Raw genomic sequence first — 18,801 nt, forward strand, 5'->3', positions numbered from 1 at the left:
GCTGAATCAGAGCCTGCATTTTTTAAGATGCCAGTCTGAGGAGTGGGGATTGCTTGAGGCCAGGAGTTCAAGACCAGCCTGGGCAACACAGCTAGACCCCATCTCTACAAAAAATTTAAAAATTAGCTGAGCATTGTATGCACCCATGATCCCAGCTACCCAGGAGGCTGAGGTGGGAGGATTGCTTGAACCCAGGAGGTTGAGACTGCAGTGAGCTGTGATCATGCCACTGTGCTCCAGCCTGGGCGACAGAGCAAGACCCTGTCTCTGAACGGACGAATGAATGAATGAATGAATGAATGAATGAATGAATGAATGAAGCAAGCCAGTGATTCCCATGGAAAAGTGATTCCCGCACACACAGATAGGATGGGCACTGGAGTGCCGTGGAGTCAGACTGCCATCTCTGTGGGTCTCCACTTCCCCAAGACGGCTGCACATCTCTAGCAGGAGCTGAGGGAAGGTTCCCCACATGTGTCTGACCACATGCCCATCTCTGCTGAGCCCGTGTTGGGGTCAGGGTTCCATGGAGCTTAATTGGGAGCTGCCAGTCTGGCCACATCTTCAGGCCCACCCTGAGCACTGCCCGCCCTGCTGTGGGCCCCGTCTCTGCTGGGCCAGGCCTCCCCTCGGGGGTCCAGAGGACAGACCAGGCCAGATGCTCCCTGGCTTGAGCCCGAGCCTGCCACTTAGCAGCTGTTGGCCCCTGGGCCAGGCCAGTTCCTCTGTGCCTCGGTTTCTGCATCTGCAAAGTGGAGTCATTCTCAGGCTGTTGAGGGGACAGCATGGAGGGACACACAGAAAGAACAGGGCCTCGCTCCCGGGCTCAGGGGAATCTTCCACCTCAGCCTCCCAGGTAGCGGGGACCACAGGGAGGTGAGGCAGGTTCTAGATTCACGCGGGGCATCGTCCAGGGATTTGAACTGTCCCTAGAGGAGGAGGAATAGGGGGACATCGTCCAGGGATTTGAACTGTCCCTAGAGGAGGAGGAATAGGGGGACATCGTCCAGGGATTTGAACTGTCCCTAGACGAGGAGGAATAGGGGGACATCGTCCAGGGATTTTAACTGTCCCCTAGAGGAGGAGGAATCGCCGGGCATCGTTCAGGGATTTGAACTGTCCCTAGAGGAGGAGGAATAGGGGGACATCGTCCAGGGATTTGAACTGTCCCCTAGAGGAGGAGGAATCGCCGGGCATCGTTCAGGGATTTGAACTGTCCCCTAGAGGAGGAGGAATAGGGGGACATCGTCCAGGGATTTGAACTGTCCCTAGAGGAGGAGGAATAGGGGGACATCGTTCAGGGATTTGAACTGTGTATACCCCTAGAGGAGGAGAAATGGGGGGACATCGTCCAGGGATTTGAACTGTCCCTAGAGGAGGAGGAATAGGGGGACATCATCCAGGGATTTGAACTGTCCCCTAGAGGAGGAGGAATAAGGGGACATCGTCAAGGGATTTGAACTGTCCCTAGAGGAGGAGGAATGGGGGACATCGTCCAGGGATTTGAACTGTCCCCTAGAGGGGGAGGAATAGGGGGACATCGTCCAGGGATTTGAACTGTCCCTAGAGGAGGAGGAATAGGGGGACATCGTCCAGGGATTTGAACTGTCCCCTAGAGGGGGAGGAATAGGGGGACATCGTCCAGGGATTTGAACTGTCCCCTAGAGGGGGAGGAATGCTTCATGAAGATCTCTCACAGCCTTGTTGATCTCTGTCAAGGTGTAGCATAGGCACTGCCATGTTCCTGATTAACAGGTGGGGAAACTGAGGCTCTGGGTTCCCCCCAGGTAGTGGAGAGATGGAGCCAGGGCTCAAACCTAGATTTGTCAAACTCCAAACGCCATGGTTGTCACAGGGCACGTCCAGGGCCAGACTCTCATTCCCCTCAGTCCCTCCCCAAGGGGACCCCACATCACACCCACCTCTGCTCCCACCCTCCTGCCCTGCCTCCCTCCCACCACCCCCTCCTTTCCTCCTGCCCTCCCTCCTCCACCGCTCCCTTCCTCCTCCTGCCTTCCTCCGCCCCCTCCCACGCCCTGCTGTGCTCATGCTCCCAGCTGGTGACAAAAGAGAAGCTTCTGGAGTGGCAGGAGCCTGGGCCCATCTGGCGTCGTTTGCAGTTCGTTAGCGGCCCTTCTCTGTCCTCCTTTTAACTTGCTGCGGACTCCACCCCTCCCAGTCTTTGGGGACACGGTGCGCCTGCTTATTAGCCGCAGATGCCCCCAGGCTCAGCCATCCTTGCTTACCCGAGGAGCAGGGCCAGGCAGAGAAACGCTGCAGCATCCCCAGCCCTGCCCCCACCAGGCCACGGCCCCTGTCCATGACGTCTGGTCAGGCCCTGGTGTCCCCCAGCCACACTCCAGCAGGCGCCGCCCGCAGCACTGCTTTCGTGAGGGCCGTGTCCACCTCAGTCTCCCCTCGGTACACAGGGGCTCCCACAGCCTGTGTGGGGTCGTCGAGGCCAGCCCACCTCGTGCCCCCACCCGGGGCCCAGGGCCAGTAGGACATGAAGTCCGTTCACCTCTCTGACATGGAGCTTCTGGGGGAAGGCCAGGAGGATTCAAAAATAAAAAATGAAGATCCTGCAGCCAGTCCTGCTTCCAGGGCTTGTTGCTCAGATGCCGGCCAGAACCCTGGCCCTGCCGTCCCACCCAGGGAGAAGCCCCCACCCCACCCCACCCCACCCCACCCGCACCCCTCCCCAACCCCACCCAAGCCCTTCCGCCACCCCACCTGCACCCCCACTCCACCCACACCCCTGCAGGGCCACAGCCCCTTCAGACACAGAGGCAGTGGGGGCGCCCGACCTTCCGAGGCCAGACAGGAGGTGCCGAGTGGGAGTGACCCCCAGCCAGCCCCCTTGGGCCTCGGTGTTCCTGACTGTGGCCTGGGCTGGGGGAGGGGTAGCACCTTCCCAAGACATTCACAGCCCCCCAGGCCCAGTCTGGGGTACCCTCACGCAGCCTTTGGAGACATCATCCTGGAAACGGCAGGAATCGTGGCTGAGGGGCCGGAGAGGGTGGGAGCCTGCCTGGCTGGAACCCCAGCCCTGGCTTGGGCCCTCTCTCTCATAGCTGGGGTGGTGAATCTCCCCCACGGGGTGGTGGGAAAGGACTGAGCTAATACACCCAGAGCTCCCCAGAGTCCGTCCCGGCCAGTGTCTCCACAGCGCCAGTTTGCAGATACAGCAAGGGTCAGAGAGGTTAAGTGACCAGCCCAAGGCCACAGCCCCTCTATGGCAGAGCCCACAGTCAGGGAGGCTTCAGCTGGGTGCTTGGCAGAGCAGCGGAGTCCACGAAAGCCCTCGTAGCTCAACTAGTGCCTCAGCCACCGCCGCCATCGTTGCAAACACCAGTTCCCCAGCCTGAGCTCCCATCTGTGCAGACGGCAGCTTCAGACGTTCTGCAGCCACAACCACCGTTCGGTGGTGGAGTTGGGGCGTTTTTGACCAGCTCCGTTTGTGTAGCATTTTAGTGGTGACACCTCCCCGGGTGCCCTGGGTTCCTGGGGACAGAATGGGGACACTGCCTCGAAGGAGGCTTTGCAGGAGGCTCCCACAGTCCCCACCCCATTTTGCAGGCCTGGGGGAGCCATTCCCTGCCGGCCAAGGGCTGCTGTGAATCCGGCCCCCACGCTGATGCTGCCCAGTCCTGGGTCCCCTGCACCCTTTCCTGAACCTGCCCCACACGTGGCCCAAGGGTAAGGCCTTCCAGAAGTTGGGGGATGGAGCCCCACCCACCGCCCCGGCTCCCAGCTGGCCTCAGCCGGCCCCAGCCAGCCAGAGATCCAGATGTTCTCCCTGCCCTAACAGCGACCAGCCGGTTCCCGAAGTGGCCGATAGGAGGCCCCTGGGGAGAGGCTGATGAGGGAGAGAGGATGTTTGGCTCCTCAGACCTCCCGGGACCTCGTTTCCCAGCTCATGCTGCTAATGTGCTCGACAGATGGCCGCTTGGCCCCTGTTCAGCTATCCAAAGAGAAAAACAGGCCCGCAGCCGGCACTGCTGGAGGGCCTGGTGGATGCACTCATGGGGAAGGGGGAGGCGCTGGCAGGAGAAGGCGGCGTGGCAGCTTTGAAACGCATGAGAAAGTTGGGGAATTGTATTTATTTACAAATGCTTAGAACTGCTGGCTCTCCCAAGTGGCCTGCTGCTGGGCCCTGGTCCAGCACGCTCGGGGTCCGGCCTGTCCGCCCTCCCGCGGCAGCTCTGGGAAGACTGGGGAAGGCACCCGAGGAGCCCGGCTTGCGGTCCAGCAGTGCCAGCCTGGAGCCAAGGAGGAGGCGGCGGGCACCGTGGGTACACACAGGCGTCACAGGCAGGGCCTGCATACAAATCCTGTACACTGGGCCGCCCTTTGGCCACATGCTGCGGAGCCCTTACCCGCAAATGTGGAGCCTGGTCTTGAGGCTGTCCTCACCGAGGTTGGAGGATCACTGAGCAGCCACAGAACATGGGTGTCCACGTCCTAGGTCCACGCTCCGTCGAGGCCAAGGCTGGAAACCAGCGGGAAGGGAAGGGGAAGCTGAACCTGAGGGGTTTCCCATCAGGGCTGGAGCAGACATACTGCAGGCAATCCCAGCCGGGTTTCACTCCCAGCTCCCTCGTGTGAGCCGCCTGCAGGCCCAGGGCCACCTCCCCGTCTCTGAGCTTGCATTTCCCAGCTGTGTTGGGTCATGTGGTGCCTGCTGGGCGGGGCGAGTGCAGGCGGGAAGACCAACCAAGATCTGCTGCCCCTTCGTCCCCTCCTCGCCTTCTCCAGACGGCGCCATGGGAGGGAGCTGGGTGCAGTGGAAAAGCCCCAGCCTGGGAGTCCGGGACCTTGCTGTGTGGCCCGGGTGAGGCACTCCTGCGAGCCTCTGTGCCCACCCTCCCACGGCACCCTCCCACGGCACTGCTAGGAAGGAACTTGAGGCCCAGAGAGGTCAAGCACCTTGACCTTTGAGGCCCGAAGTCAAGTTGAGCTTTCGGCCACCCAGCCCAGGCCCCCTCTGCGCGGACCTGAGCAGGGCTGTGCACCCCTGCACACCACCCAGGCCCTCCTTCCCCACCCCACAGGCAAACCTGCCCTTGCTACAGCGGGAGCTCCTGCACTGTGCACGCCTGGCCAAGCAGACGCCCGCCCAGTACCTGGCCCAGCATGAGCAGCTCCTGCTGGACGCCAGCGCCTCCTCCCCCATCGACTCCTCAGAGCTGCTGCTGGAAGTCAACGAGAACGGCAAGAGGAGGACGCCCGACAGGTACCTGTGGGCTCCGGGCATCTGGGCTGGGGGCGCCGTGGACACGCGGCTCACCCTGCTCCCCTCTGGGTAAGAGAGGGAACCTCCTCTGGGGTGGCAGCCAGCCCGGCCAGCCCTCTCGTGCTGAGGGAGCGTAGCGAAGCGTTCTAGGGCCAGCAGGCTTGGAGGCTGCACAAGCAGACACCCCAGTGGGCTGCAGACTCAGATGCTCCGGGGAGCCTAGGAGGACAGGGAGGAGGCTGGTGGGAGGACGGCTCTCCCCTGTGTGCCGGGCGTGGACTCTGAGTGTCCGGGGTCCAGGGTCCCCAGGTGCCTGGGCCGGGCCCACTGTGCTGCCCCAGACGCTCTTGTGCTGTTGCTGCCCAAGGGCTGGGTGGTCTCCAGTTACGGGAGGTCGGTGTATCCCTCTCCTCATTCCCAGAGCAGCGAGTCCGGCTCTTTGACCACCAGGCCCCAGGATCCCGGGCAGCTGGAGTGGGGGTGGAGGCTGGCATGGGCCCCGGCAGAGGGGTGGAGAGTGGGGGCGCCGGGCTGGGTTCCCCCGGGCTGGTGTTTTGCTCCGTGTCTCTGTCTCGCCCTTACGTGTCCTCTTTCTCTCTGCCCACGCCTGTCTGCCTCTCACCCCACCTGCACCTCTGTCCCTGGCTCATCCTATATCCACTGCCCCCGCCCCACCTGCTCTTGGGGCTAGGACCAAAGAGAACGGGTCAGACCGCGACCCGCTGCACCCCGAGCACCTCGGCAAACGGCCGTGCACCCTGAACCCTGCCCAGCGCTACAGCCCCAGCAATGGGCCACCTCAGCCCACGCCGCCGCCGCACTACCGCCTGGAGGGCATAGCCATGGCCCACCACTTCCGGGACGCCTACCGCCACCCAGACCCCCGGGAGCTGCGGGAGCGCCATCGGCCGCTTGGTGAGCAGCACGGTAGGGCGGGAGCGTGGACGTGTGTGACAGGAGCACACATGCACCTACATGTGTACACCTGAGCCTGTGGGCACAGGGCACCACGGGCAGCTATGTGCACCTGCGGTCAGGAGACCCCTTCCCCCTGCCTGGCACCGTTCAGGGCCAAGGGGGCCCCATTCCCCCCCCGGAGCAGAGCGGCGGCTGCAGAGGGGCCTGTCCTGGGCCCTGAACCCACCTCTCCCCCTGGTGTGGGCGGCCTCGGGCCTGGAACTGCCCACGCAGTTCTCATCTGGGCTTGGCGATTCCCACAGTGCACCTGCAGGCGGGTCACGTGGCTGTCTGCATCTCAGTTTCCTTCTCTGTCACTTGGGTCAGACGAGAGTCCCAACTCTCAGAGTCCAAGGCCCGGGGGAGTTAATGCAGAGCTCAGCAAGGGCTGCCGTGAGGCCTGGCTGGTATCTACAGCAGGAGGTGGGCACGGAGTCTCGGCGTGAGGCGTGGCTGGTATGGATAACAGAGAGGTGGGAACAAAGTCTCCGTGCATTTTACCCTTCACTCATTCCTGAGCCCGTCAGCGGAGTGGCGTCAGCACCCCCATACCACAGATGAGGAGACTGAGGCCTGGGAGCACACATAATGCACCCACAGTCTCACAGCCCAGCCTGCCTGACCTTTTGACGGCCTCCGTGCTGAGGACCCAGAGATGGTTAGGCCCAGCCCCACCCCAGGAGCCCCCCAGGACAGGCTGCAGGGAGGCCTCCAGTCTGCCATGCTGAGACAGAGGCCCAGGGCACGGTGGGGGCCTAGCGGCAGGGTCAGCAGAGGCCTTGACCTACACAAGGCCATCTCCCGGCCCCCACCTTGCGGAGGGTTCCAGGGCCTAGGCAGCAGGTGACGGCGTCTGGCATGCTGCAGCCGGGTCGGGCAGGTGCTGACTCCCACCAGCTTCTGCTGATACAGAAATAAACGCCAGCTGTCGGGCACGTCTCAGCCACTATTTTGGTTGGGGTGTTGGTGCCAGCTGCAGCTTCACAGGCGGCAGAGCAGGGTGATGACTGAGCTGTGGCTGCCACCTCCCCACTTCCTCTGCAATTTGGGGGAGCCATTTCAGGTTCGGGGCTAGGAGATCTTTAGGGACTGAAAAGGCCCAAAGAGGGAGACCTCAGCCCCGGCAGCGAGGGCCGTGGCCAAATGCAGAAAACAGTGGGGCCTGGAAGCCTCTGATGTCTCCAGAAGTCGTGGGCGCAGCTGCCACGAAAGAGTCAGCCACTGCCGGGCGTCACTTACGTCTCCTGTGGGTGCAGCCACCGCGGAAGAGTCGGCCACTGCCGGGCATCACTCACATCTCCCGTGGGCACAGCTGCCACAAAAGAGTCAGCCACTGCCAGGCGTCACTCATGTCTCCCGTGGGCACAGCCACTGCGGAAGAGTCAGCCACTGCCGGGCGTCACTCACGTCTTAGTTTCTCGTGACCTGTGGGAGTGGCCTCTGCGGCTTCAGTCCTGGAGCCTGTCAAAAGGGGAAAACCTTAGACACGCTGCATTGAACAGAGTTTAACTGAGCAAAGAACAACCCCCGAATAGGACAGGCCTCAGAGCCAGTGTGTTCCGAGAGCCCTGGTCTCAGCATGGCTGGCGGTGTTCACAGGCAGAGACAGGAGGCGGGTGCCGAGGCCACGTGGTTGGGTGTTGTTTGGCGTGGCCTCATCTAAGTCGCGGACACCTGCGGGTGACCACAGAGGGCTGCCGTGAATGACTGAGACCAGCTCCTCCCAGCGAGGTTACCCGTTGGTTCACAGACTAAGGCAGGTCCCGGTCGTGCTGTGACTCAGCACTGAGGCATCCTCAATTCATGCTTAGTCTAACAAGGCTTTCCTGGGCAGTGGCTGAGGACAGTGCTCCAGCTCCAGCCTCGGTCCACACCCCACCTCCACCACTCCCTGCCTGGTGACCCCGGGCAAACACTTCATCTTAACCAGCCTCAGTTTCCTCAGCTGCAGAATGGGACTGAGACTGGACCCTCCCTTGGAGGCGCCGGGTTGCAGGGGAAGAGCAGTCGGCCCAGAGCCCCAGGCAGCTCAGTAACCCAGGCATCCTCCACGTTCACCAAGTCAACCAGCCCTTCACTTAATCCGTTGTCCCCAGTGGGCACAGCCCATGGGTGGGGCCTGGGAGCAGAGGGCGGGGTCTGGGAGAATAGGGCGGAGCCTGGCTGTGGGCGGGACCTAAGCGTGCACCTCCCCCATCCACAGTGGTGCCCGGGTCCCGGCCGGAAGAAGTGATCGACCACAAGCTCACAGAGCGTGAGTGGGCAGAAGAGTGGAAGCACCTCAACAACGTGAGTGTCCACACACAGCCACGCCCGTGCACACAGCCACACCCATGCACACAGCCACGCCCATGTGTACAGCCACACACACGCACACAGCCACACCCATGCACATAACCCCACCCATACACAGCCACACATGCACACAACCACATGCACACACACAGCCACGCCCATGCACACAGTCACACCCACACAGCCACACCCATGCACACAGCCAGCCACACCCACACAGCCACACAGCCCCACACACACAGCCACACCCACCCACAGCCACACTCATGCACACAGCCACACCCACACACACCCACCCATCACACCACACCCACGACACCACACCTTACAAAACATCAATCACACCACACCACAGCCATGCCCATACCACACACAGCCACACCCACACACAGCCTCACCTGTACGCCCATGCATAAACATGGCCATGGCTCTGCCCCATGGGGCCTGGGGCTGCTAGAGACAGGAGGGCTATGTGGGCGCCCCTGAGCTCAGTGCCCGCCTGGGTGACCTGCCCCATCCCTGCCCAGCTGTTGGGTCGTTCGCCTGAGCACCCCTCCTCCCAGCTGTCGGCGCAGCCCAGGCATCGCGGGGCGTGGGGCCAGCACCCCTCCCAGCACTGCTGTCAGCCTCACCCCTCGCCCTCGTCCTTTTTGGAAAGGGGAACCCAGGCAGAGAGCCAGGTCCCTGAGGCAGAGCCCCGCTGAGCGGGTTAAAAAGGAGAATCCCAAACCCCTGCGTGCGTCTAAGCATGTGTCCTTGTGAGTCTGGTACCCCCAGGCGCTCAGCAGACCCAGCCTAGGGACCCATCTTTCTAAGCAGTGGAGGTGCGCCCTCCCTCACCCCCTTATCCTCATGGGTGGTGGACTCGGGCACCCAGCCTGCTCAGGGCTCTGGCCGAGTGGGCTTGGGGAGTGTCTGGTGCGTGCTGGGCCCTCCGAGGTGCTGAAGGCTGCCCCGCCCGCCCCCAGCTCCTGAACTGCATCATGGACATGGTGGAGAAGACGCGGCGCTCGCTCACGGTGCTGCGCCGGTGCCAGGAGGCCGACCGCGAGGAGCTCAACCACTGGGTGCGGCGCTACAGCGATGCAGAGGACACCAAGAAGGGCCCCGGTCCCACCACGGCCCGGCCTCGCAGCAGCTCCGCGGGTCCTGAAGGGTCTCAGCTTGGTGTGTGGGGGTTGTGGGGGCAGGGAGCAGACACGGTGCTCTGGTGGGGCGGACACCTGGGAGCTCTCAGGCAGGCAGTGCAATGAAACACCAGGCAAAAGTTGCACTTGAGAAAGAGGCACCTTTTTCTCTTTGTACGAAAACACTGCCTGGTCTGCCGGGAAGCCTGGAGCTCAGGGGCGTCTGCTGGGCCAGAGGCTCAGAGCTGGGAGGTCCTGAGGGTCTCTGCTCCTCCGCCTCAGTGATGAATACTGAAACCAGGAGGGGCCCAGGACACACACGGCTCCCAGGCGAGTCCAAAGTCCACAGCTCCAGTGCCCCCCCCCCGTGCCCGGGCACTGCCCTGGGTGCCTGGCGACTGAGCTAGACCTTGTCTAAGGGCACCTGGGCCCTCCCCCAGGGACGCACACACTCACGCCCTGCACTTGGCACAGCCAGGGTGGGGAGGGCCCCAGCATGGGAGGGGCAGCCGTGTGGCCCATCCTGTGTGACGCCGGCCCCTGTTTCAGACGTGTCCCGGGAGTTCCCGCCAAGGACCCTCACCGGCTACATGCCCGAGGACATCTGGAGGAAGGCTGGTGAGTGGGGGCGGTCCTGGCAAGCAGAGCTGCGGGAGGCCAGGGCCCCGGATGTACCTCTCACCAGCTCAGCTTTGAGGAGCTCTGCCTCCCTCTGGGGGCTTAGGCTACAGGGCTTTATGCATTCCGCTGTGTGGTTCACGGAGGGGTCAGAGTAGATTCACACTCAGGGCAGGACAGCTGCTACCTGTGCCTACCAGAAAACGGACCGGTGGCCGCCCAGCAGAATAAAGAAGGTCCTGGACCTGCACACCCAGGAGGGCAGGCAGAAGCGCACACACTCGGAGCCTGGGCGCGTCAGGCACGCGGTGCCAGAGTCTGGGCAGAATGGGGTCAGAACATGGGCAGACATGGAGCTGGGCGCTGGGCAAGGCTGTGGGGACATTTGCTCATGCTGTGGGAACCAGCCTTGGGGGAGGGGCTGGGACAGAGCCGGATCTGTGGGCAGCGAGAGGGGTTAGGGTTGGGCAGCGGTACCGGGGTGTCCGGCTGGCCTCAGGGTCTCTTTCAGTGGTGGAGTTGAAACCTGGCCTCCAGGTGGAGGCCTGGTGGAGTTGAAACTGCTGGGCGGGCAGCACTCCCTGGAGCTGCTCTGAGCCTACCCCATCTTAGCACAGATCAGGATCTGTGTGTGGGTCGGGGAGCGTGGTCTTCTGAGGCCAGCCAGGTTAAAGGATGGCAAGTGCGGTGAGGATAACAGCAGGGTCTGGGGTGACAGCACAGAGCCCTGGACGAGGGGGCTTCCTGGGCTGCGTCTGGGTGGGGCCAGAGGCGAAGGTGGAACCGCGGAGTTGTCCGAGTGCTTCAGGTGCAGCAGCAGCAGCAGCTCCGCCAGCTCGCGTTAGGAATGCAGGTTCCGGGTGCGCCCCTGGCTGACCAGGCCCTGGGGTGGGCCTCGCCGTTGCCCTGCAGGGGTGCAGTGCCTGGGGAGCCGCTGCAGTGGAGTGCAAGCTTTGAAAAGCTCCCCGTGTGCTCGCCACATGACCCAGCTTTGTACACACGTGCCTGGGATGCTTGTGTTTATTTGCATGCACTTGTCTGCACAGGCATGAGGGCCATCAGCGTGTGTCTGTGTGTGCACAGATGCTACGTGTGTTCAGCTGCACACAGCCCTTGTCCCCAGGTTGTGGCCACGCGTAGGAAGTCCAGAGGCCCATCTGGGATGGCCCATGTGACCTCCAGCCCTGCCCATGTCCTTTGCAGAAGAGGCCGTGAATGAGGTGAAGCGGCAGGCGATGTCGGAGCTGCAAAAAGCCGTGTCGGACGCGGAACGCAAAGCGCATGAGCTCATCACCACGGAGCGTGCCAAGATGGAGCGGGCCCTGGCCGAGGCGAAGCGGCAGGCCTCCGAGGACGCCCTGACGGTCGTCAACCAGCAGGAGGACTCCAGCGAGGTAGGCCACCCGGCCACGCTGACACCCATCCCCTGCCTCGGCTCCCGTGCAGTCCGACGCCACCCCCGTGAGAATTCTGAGCCTGCACATGGCATCAGCACAGTTGTCGTGGGCGTCTTGCAGCAGGCACGCCGTCCCTGCCCACACTGTGCTTCTCAGCACAGAGATCCCACATGGTTTGGTGAGGCGTCCTGTGGGTGTCCCTGTTCTGTAGTTCCAGAAACTGAGGGCTCGAGAGGGTTGGCAGCTTGTCTGAAGTCACGGCCTTGGGAACTGGTGGGGCCAGGACTCGAGCCCAGGTTGGCTGATGCTGAGATGGAGTTTCACTCTTGTTGCCCAGGCTGAAGTGCCGTGGCATGGTCTTGGCTCATTACAGCCTCCGCCTCCTGGGTTCAAGCAGTTCTCCTGCCTCAGCCTCCCGAGTAGCTGGGATTACAGGTGCCCACCACCACACCTGGCTAATTTGTGCATTTTTAGTAGAGATGGGGTTTTGCCATGTAGGCCAGGCTGGTCTCAAACTCCTGACCTCAGGTGATCCCCCTGCCTCAGCCTCCCAAAGTGCTGGGATGACAGAAGTGAGCCACTGTGCCTGGCCTGAAACCCCTGTTCTCTAGCCTGTGAGAGCAGGAGGATCCAGGAGAACTGTGAGGGCCCCAGGTGGCATCCAAGGCACCCGGCTCCCTCCCGGTGCACACGGCAGGCCTGAGAATTACGGCGCTTGTGCCTGTGCACCTGGGAGGCAGGCAGGGGCAGAGGACTCTCTGTGAGCCTTTTCTGCTTTGTCCACGAAGAGGGGAGAGGGAGAGACACTTTCCAGGGGAGCCCCAGGACTGTCCCTTGAGACAGAGCACATCTCTGTCTGAAGCCCCTGTGTGCATCTGTGCCTGGGCCAGCCCCGGGGTGGGAGGAGATGGAGCCCCATCGATCCAGGGGTCTCTGCACCGGCCCTTTCCATACATGCTCTCAGCTGGGGAGAAGCTAGAACACCACAGGCAAAACTCTTACAGAGCTGGCACTGAGAAAGAAACACCCAACGCAGAAGTGAGGCGTGCAGTTTCGGGAGGTGGAAGTGTGTGGGGAGTGGGGCTGTGGACGCCTCAGGGCAGGTGACACCTGAGCAGATGCCGGGAGGAATTAAGCTGGCCACGCAGGCATCGGGGGAGCAGGCCCAGCGGAGGGACCAGCAGGGGCCAGGGCCTGGAGCAGGGACTGTACCTGGCAGTGCCCGGTCCTTAGGGAGGCTGCTGCTGCTGTGGCAGTGAGGGCGAGGTGGGGTGGGAGGTGGTACCAGAGGCTTTGGAGGCCAAATAGGGACCTGGACTTCTCCCCTGGGGCAGGTTTGGGCTTCCTACCCTACAACCCAACCGTCTGTGAGAGATCCAGCCAGGCCCCAAGAAGAAATATGCTCAGGCTTTCTGTGGCATCCCCCAACCCCTCTGCCCACAGGGATGCCTAGGGCACACCTCACCCTACAGGAAGGGAGCAGAGCCCACCACAGGGTGGGGGCGGGGGGGGGCATCAGAGGCGGGGAGTGGGGCAGAGGTGGGGAGGGGGACGGGTGGGGGCGGGGGGGGCAGCAGAGGCGGGGAGTGGGGCAGAGGTGGGGAGGGGGACAGGGGTGGGGGTGGATGCAGCAGAGGCAGGGATGGGGCAGAGGTGGGAGGGGGACGGGGGTCGGGGTGGATGCAGCAGAGGCGGGGGGTCAGAAGGAGGGTGCAGCAGAGGCAGATGGTGAGATCTCAGCAGCCTCAATTCTGCCAGGGCCACGCCCTTTGGTTTTGCGGTTTTGGAGCCTGGTGAGCTCAGGAGGGCTTCCTGGAGAGGAGGCAGGGGTCGTCGTCCAGTTAGCACAGCGCAAACCTATCTGGGTGGGCTGGAGCGTGAGACACAGTAGCGGGACGCCATCCCCCAAAATGGCCCAGTGAGTGGCTGTATCTGGGGAATGGCCTGAGGGCTGTGGGGCCTTGGAGTTTCTCTCTTCTCACCTGGTGATGACGTGGCTGGGTCTGAGTGGCTTGGTTGAGGCGTGTGTTGGGGATTCGGGTGGCCAGACCCAGCCCTGACTGGACCCTCTGCCCCCACCCAGAGCTGCTGGAACTGCGGGCGGAAAGCCAGTGAGACGTGCAGCGGCTGCAACGCCGCGCGCTACTGCGGGTCCTTCTGCCAGCATCGAGACTGGGAGAAGCACCACCACGTGTGTGGCCAGAGCCTGCAGGGCCCTGCGGCCGTGGTGGCCGACCCGGTGCCTGGACCGCCCGAAGCTGCCCGCAGCCTGGGCCCTTCCCTGCCTGTGGGTGCTGCCAGCCCCAGCGAAGCCGGCTCTGCGGGGCCTTCTCACCCCGGCTCCCCCAGCCCACCCGGCCCACTGGACACCGTGCCCCGCTGACCCCACCGGCCCCCGGCCTGCTGGACACAGCACCGTGCCAACCCCACCCAGCTCCAGACCCACTGGACGCTGTGCCTGGCCTCTGATGCCCGGCCTACCAGACACTGCGCCCCGCCTGACCTGGGGGAGCCGACCAATTAGAGTCACTGCTGCTACTGCCCCTCTCCAAAAGAAGACACAGAACCAACGAAACCGCATTCGATGCACCTGCCTCAGCTACCTAATGACTCCGCGCGGAGACCTCCTGACAACCTCTCTTCAAGCATCCTCAGAAGCCTCGACTGAGCTTTAGACAGCAGAGCGGATGCCGCGGGCGCGGTGGCTCTGCCCACCTCTCTCTTTCTTTTCCTCTCTCTCTGTCTCTCCTCCTCTGTCTTCTCTATCCTCTCTCTATGACTATCACACACTTTGTCTTCCATGAAAAAATTGAATTGGTGGCTTATATTTTCAGCAAAGAATTTTGGGGGGTTTTGTTTGTTGGCAAAAGAGCTACTCAGAAATGGACAAAGAAAACTGGGGGGTTCTCCCCCTCCTGATTAAAAAGGGAGAAAGAAAACTGCAATTTTATAGCCAGAGATCTGAACCCAGCTGTGCCCCTCCCCCAGGGGCGTGAGGCTGATCAGCGAAGACGGGAGGAAAGATTTCGATTTCTGACTCGAAGCATTTTTGGTTTCATTTTTTTTTTCCTGTAATGTTAAACTCTTTGGCTTTAAGTAAAAATCCAAAAAGTTTTTTTAAAAAAAGCAAAGGAAGCATACTTGTGAACTACCTTGCTAGCTAGCCAGCCAAGGATACCGGACAGACCTCTGCTCGAAAGGAAGTCCAAAAAAGCAAACACAAGAAATCAAAATCCAAAATTTATTTGTCACTGCCAAAGTATTTTTTTCACTGTTTTACTTGCTCTTGGGTTTGTTTGGATGTGGGTCTTTTTCCCTTCTGTTTGGTTTTGTTTGTGGGTGTCGGGATATTGGGGTGCAGAGGGTTTGTGCCCAGTGAGAAGCGACTTTCGTTCCCTTCCGCGTAGGCGTTGGTGCGTCCGCCGCGTGTGCGCGGTCTGTGTGCCATTGCTCCGGCCTGCGTCTCCGTGCGTGTCGGAAAGGACACGCCGTCTGTCCTCACGCCCCCTGTGACTTTTCATATTTCCTTTTTCCACTTGTGGAAAAAAAGTGCTAAAGTTTTCTTCCCAGAGAGAGCATAATTCCGAAACAAAACTGTGACAATCTTTTGGGTTGATTCTCGACTGCTTTCGAGCATGCGGAGCCAGCAGGGCTCCCTGAAACACTGCTTCTCAGCCAGCCCGTCCTCCTCTACCTCTCTCCTCTCCGTGCCCTCCGACCTCTCTCGGCCCCATTGCCCCAACTCCAACCTCTCTCCGCCCCATCGCCCCGCTGCAGCTACTCCCCTTTTTTCCAAACTTTTGCAGAAAAACAAAACAAAAAAACTACAAACAAAAGCAGCCTTCTGCCTCCTCCCCGGGGAAGACCCTGACCGTGTACATAGCCCTGGTGCTCCTGCCCAGCCACCCCTCGGATGCGTTCGCCTCTGGCCCTGGGGTGTGTCTCGGTGATGTTTTCTATCAGACGTGCTCCCTCCCACCCTCCAGCCCCCCCACTCCCTCCACTCCTCTCAACTCCCTCAGCGATTTCAAGAAGGAAATAAAGGGATAAAGAAATGCACGCTTGCACTGAGTGCAAGGACAGACAGCAGGCACAGCCCACGGTCTGGCATCTGCGCGTGGCTATCAGGAGTTCCAGGAACTCAGTGCAATACAGGAGTGACCCAGCTACTGAACCGGCCGCGAACGGCCCGCCAGAGGCCCGAAGCTGAGAGTGTACGTTAATGTGAATGTATATAGTCTTTGCAGAGGTCCAAATAATATTCATGATGGTAATAAAGAAGAGATGTTTGCCAAATAAAAAAAAGAGAAACCGCGGGAGTTTGCAAAGTGTAGGAAACAGATTTTCAAAGAAATCCGAACAGTGGCCCTGAGGGGAGGAGCGGTTTGCCTGCTGGTGGTTCTTTCACGGTGGTAAAAATTCATTCTTTGAGCATCGTAAGGATGGATCCTGTCGGGTCACCACCAGCCAGGTACCGTCTGGACCAAGTCTGACAACAGAAACCTCGTTCTGAAAGTCAAGATGGAGTCTGTCCTCCAGACAGTGCCCTGGCCCTGGCGCCACCTCCACTCCTCAGTGACAGGTCCAGCAAGCTCCCCAAGGTTTGCTTTTGTGGGTTTCAGAGAAGCAAGGACCGGTCTGGGATTGGGGCTCTCGGTGAAGTGGCAGAAGCCCGCCTCTCCTCCTTCCGGGGCTGCGGTTCTCCAGCTCCGAACCCACGTGGCGGCAGCAGCGGACACGCCCGTGCCCACGAAGGGGACCCGCCTCCCTCGGAGGTAGGCGTCCTGGGACTCTTTTCATCTCTCTCCCCCACTGGGCCTCCATCTTGTCCCCACCCACACTCCAGTGCCCTTCCAGGTGGGCAGGGCAGTTGGCTGTGGTGATCAAAGGCTCTAGGGGACAGGAAATGGGCATGGTACTGTGGGGGAAATTGAGTCAGGCCCTCCAAGGCTGTGCGGGTGAACCGGTGGTCTCTGTAGAGCGCCGAGCCCCAGGGCAAATGGACCCATGGGCAGCTTCCCTCGTTACTCAGGTCCCTGGGGTCAGGACTGTGGTGGGGAGCGTGGAGGAGGCACTAGTTTACTTTGTGGGCAAAAGCCTCCTCTTTTTCCCTCCCCTCCCTGGATCCTTCTTTGGGGACACACATGTGTACCAGGGACAGTGGCATGCGCACCAGCTGGCCGCGTCGATCTGGCCAGCAGCCTCCAGGGGCCAGACCACAAGGCTGAGGGTGAGACAGGCCCTCCCACCTCAGATCTTGGGAAGGGGTCAGCCCTGGAGCCAAAGACGAATGCCATCTGCCCTGCGTAGCCCCCCACCATGCACGAATGCAAAACCTGGCATGAGGACCTGGCCAGAGACCAGGCAGACGGAGCCCTGCGGCCAAGGGCCACACGAAATCAGGACAGCTGGGGAAACTGAGGCCTGGAGACAGAAGAGGGAGATGTCCTGGGGGCACTGTGTCAGGGAACCCTGGGCGGGTGTTGGCCGGGTCACATGAAGCAAGGCAGCTCCCACCCAGAGGGGCTCTGGGGCCCCCTCCGATGCTTCAGAGGCCCGTCTTTCTGTAGCTCATATGCCCAGGCCCTGGTGGCCAAAGACCTCAGGAAACCAGGTGGAACCCATGGCTCTGGGGAGGGGACAGGGACAGGCGGCATTCTTGTGTTAGGGGTGGTCCCCCTGGTCGCCATGAACACCCATGCCCATGGTTCCGACCTGCAGTCTGCACCTGCAGGCATCTGCCTCTCTTCCGCCAGGCAGAGGGGGGTCTGGACAGAGGGTCTGGGCAGAGGCCACGCCTGGACTGGAGAGAGTCACCCTGTCTCTACCCCTTCCTGGCTGCCACCTCCACAAGTTCACAGATCACTGGCCAGAGGTGCAGCCTGCCAAGGTGTCCTCCCGCCAGCCACCGTCAAGACAGGACCATGGCAAGCCAAACACTCTTCAGAGCCTTTTCCTCAAACCCCAAACCAAACGGCAGCTGCATCTCCCATCCTGAGACCACAGCCAGGACAGGACGGCCGTGAGGTGAGGGGCTCCCAGCCCCAAGGCGCGGCTGGAGGGATGGCCTGATGGGTTAGCAGAACCAACGGGAACTCTTTGGAAAGAGGCTCATCATGCACGCCCCTCAGCCTTTCCCACCCCTCCTCTCACTGCTCCTGGTCCTGGCCAGCCTCGGACCCAGGAAGCCTTCCCCTGAGAGGGCCTCCCAGTCCCCAACAGAGCCTGGCTCTGTGCTATGGCTGTGCACCCGGAGGGCTCCTTCCAGGCCAGCCCTCTGACCTGAACGAGGCAGAGACCAGCGTCTCCCATGGCGCTCAAGGAGTGGGTGTTGGGAGGGACCAGATGGATACCCCCAAGCCCCTCTGCCTGCCAGGGCCGCCCCAGAACCTGACCAGGGGTGAGGCTGCAGGACTGGAGGGGCCAGCCTCCCAGAAGGACCCACGAGGCCCAGCCAGGTGGGGACAGGCCGCAGAGGCCCGAGAGGTTCAGTGATGGGGGGGCCAGCGGGAGAGCCAGCGGCAGGGGCGGGGGTTCACCCAAACGACACAGTAACAGGGATCAAGACGGGCCTAAAGGGCTCCTATTTGCCAGTTTTTCCAAATAGATCCTCAAGCTGACACCAAAGGCTGACTCCACCATCGACCCCCATCCATCCCAGACATGTGCATGCCAGCCCCTCCGTCCTCGTGCTGGCGCCACCCGGGCCCCAGTGACTGGTTCTTCTCTCTCATCACTTTTTCTTCTGACCTATCTGTCCAGTATCCCAGAGATCACTTTTCCCCACCCCCAGCCCCCGCCCTTCCCCCCCCACCCCTCCACCCCCACGCGCCCCACATGCGTGTCCTCTGTGTGTCCTCTGGCCACCCACACAGCCGTCCCTCCGTCCCACCCCACCCTCTCCACCCACGGACCCCAGAGTGGCACCAGCTGCCCCCCGTCGTGTGCCAGTGACAAGGGCTGCTCCTGCCATGACCTCAGCGGTTGCCCTAAGGGAACCTGCTGGTGAGCGGCAACCTCTCCCGTACCCAGCCCAGTCCAGGACTGCTCCAGACACCTCCAGGGGCAGATAAAATTCTGCTGCAGGTGCTGTGAGCAGGTGGGACCAACACCTCGCAACAGCTCTGGCCAGTTGGGGCCACCTGGAGCTCGAGGTGGGTGGCCGGGGGCC

At 61.7% G+C, this 18,801-nt stretch overlaps 1 protein-coding gene across 7 annotated transcripts in view; it reads left to right on the plus strand.

Moving 5' to 3' along the window:
• Positions 1 to 17,289, plus strand: part of CBFA2T3 (CBFA2/RUNX1 partner transcriptional co-repressor 3) — a 66,752-nt gene extending 49,463 nt beyond the window's left edge. For all 7 annotated transcript variants that reach the window (XM_058440358.1, XM_032156186.2, XM_058440359.1 and 4 more), the window contains 7 exons: positions 5,055 to 5,236; positions 5,928 to 6,151; positions 8,397 to 8,482; positions 9,457 to 9,655; positions 10,165 to 10,233; positions 11,437 to 11,627; positions 13,714 to 17,289. In XM_058440358.1, coding sequence (XP_058296341.1) covers positions 5,055 to 5,236; positions 5,928 to 6,151; positions 8,397 to 8,482; positions 9,457 to 9,655; positions 10,165 to 10,233; positions 11,437 to 11,627; positions 13,714 to 14,013 — 1,251 coding nt within the window. In that variant the 3' untranslated portion in view covers positions 14,014 to 17,289. The remainder of the gene's footprint in view (positions 1 to 5,054; positions 5,237 to 5,927; positions 6,152 to 8,396; positions 8,483 to 9,456; positions 9,656 to 10,164; positions 10,234 to 11,436; positions 11,628 to 13,713) is intronic.
• The last annotated feature ends 1,512 nt before the right edge of the window (positions 17,290 to 18,801 follow it).

Source organism: Hylobates moloch, unplaced genomic scaffold (genome assembly GCF_009828535.3).
Source record: "Hylobates moloch isolate HMO894 unplaced genomic scaffold, HMol_V3 SCAFFOLD_6, whole genome shotgun sequence".
Lineage (NCBI taxonomy): Eukaryota > Metazoa > Chordata > Mammalia > Primates > Hylobatidae > Hylobates > Hylobates moloch.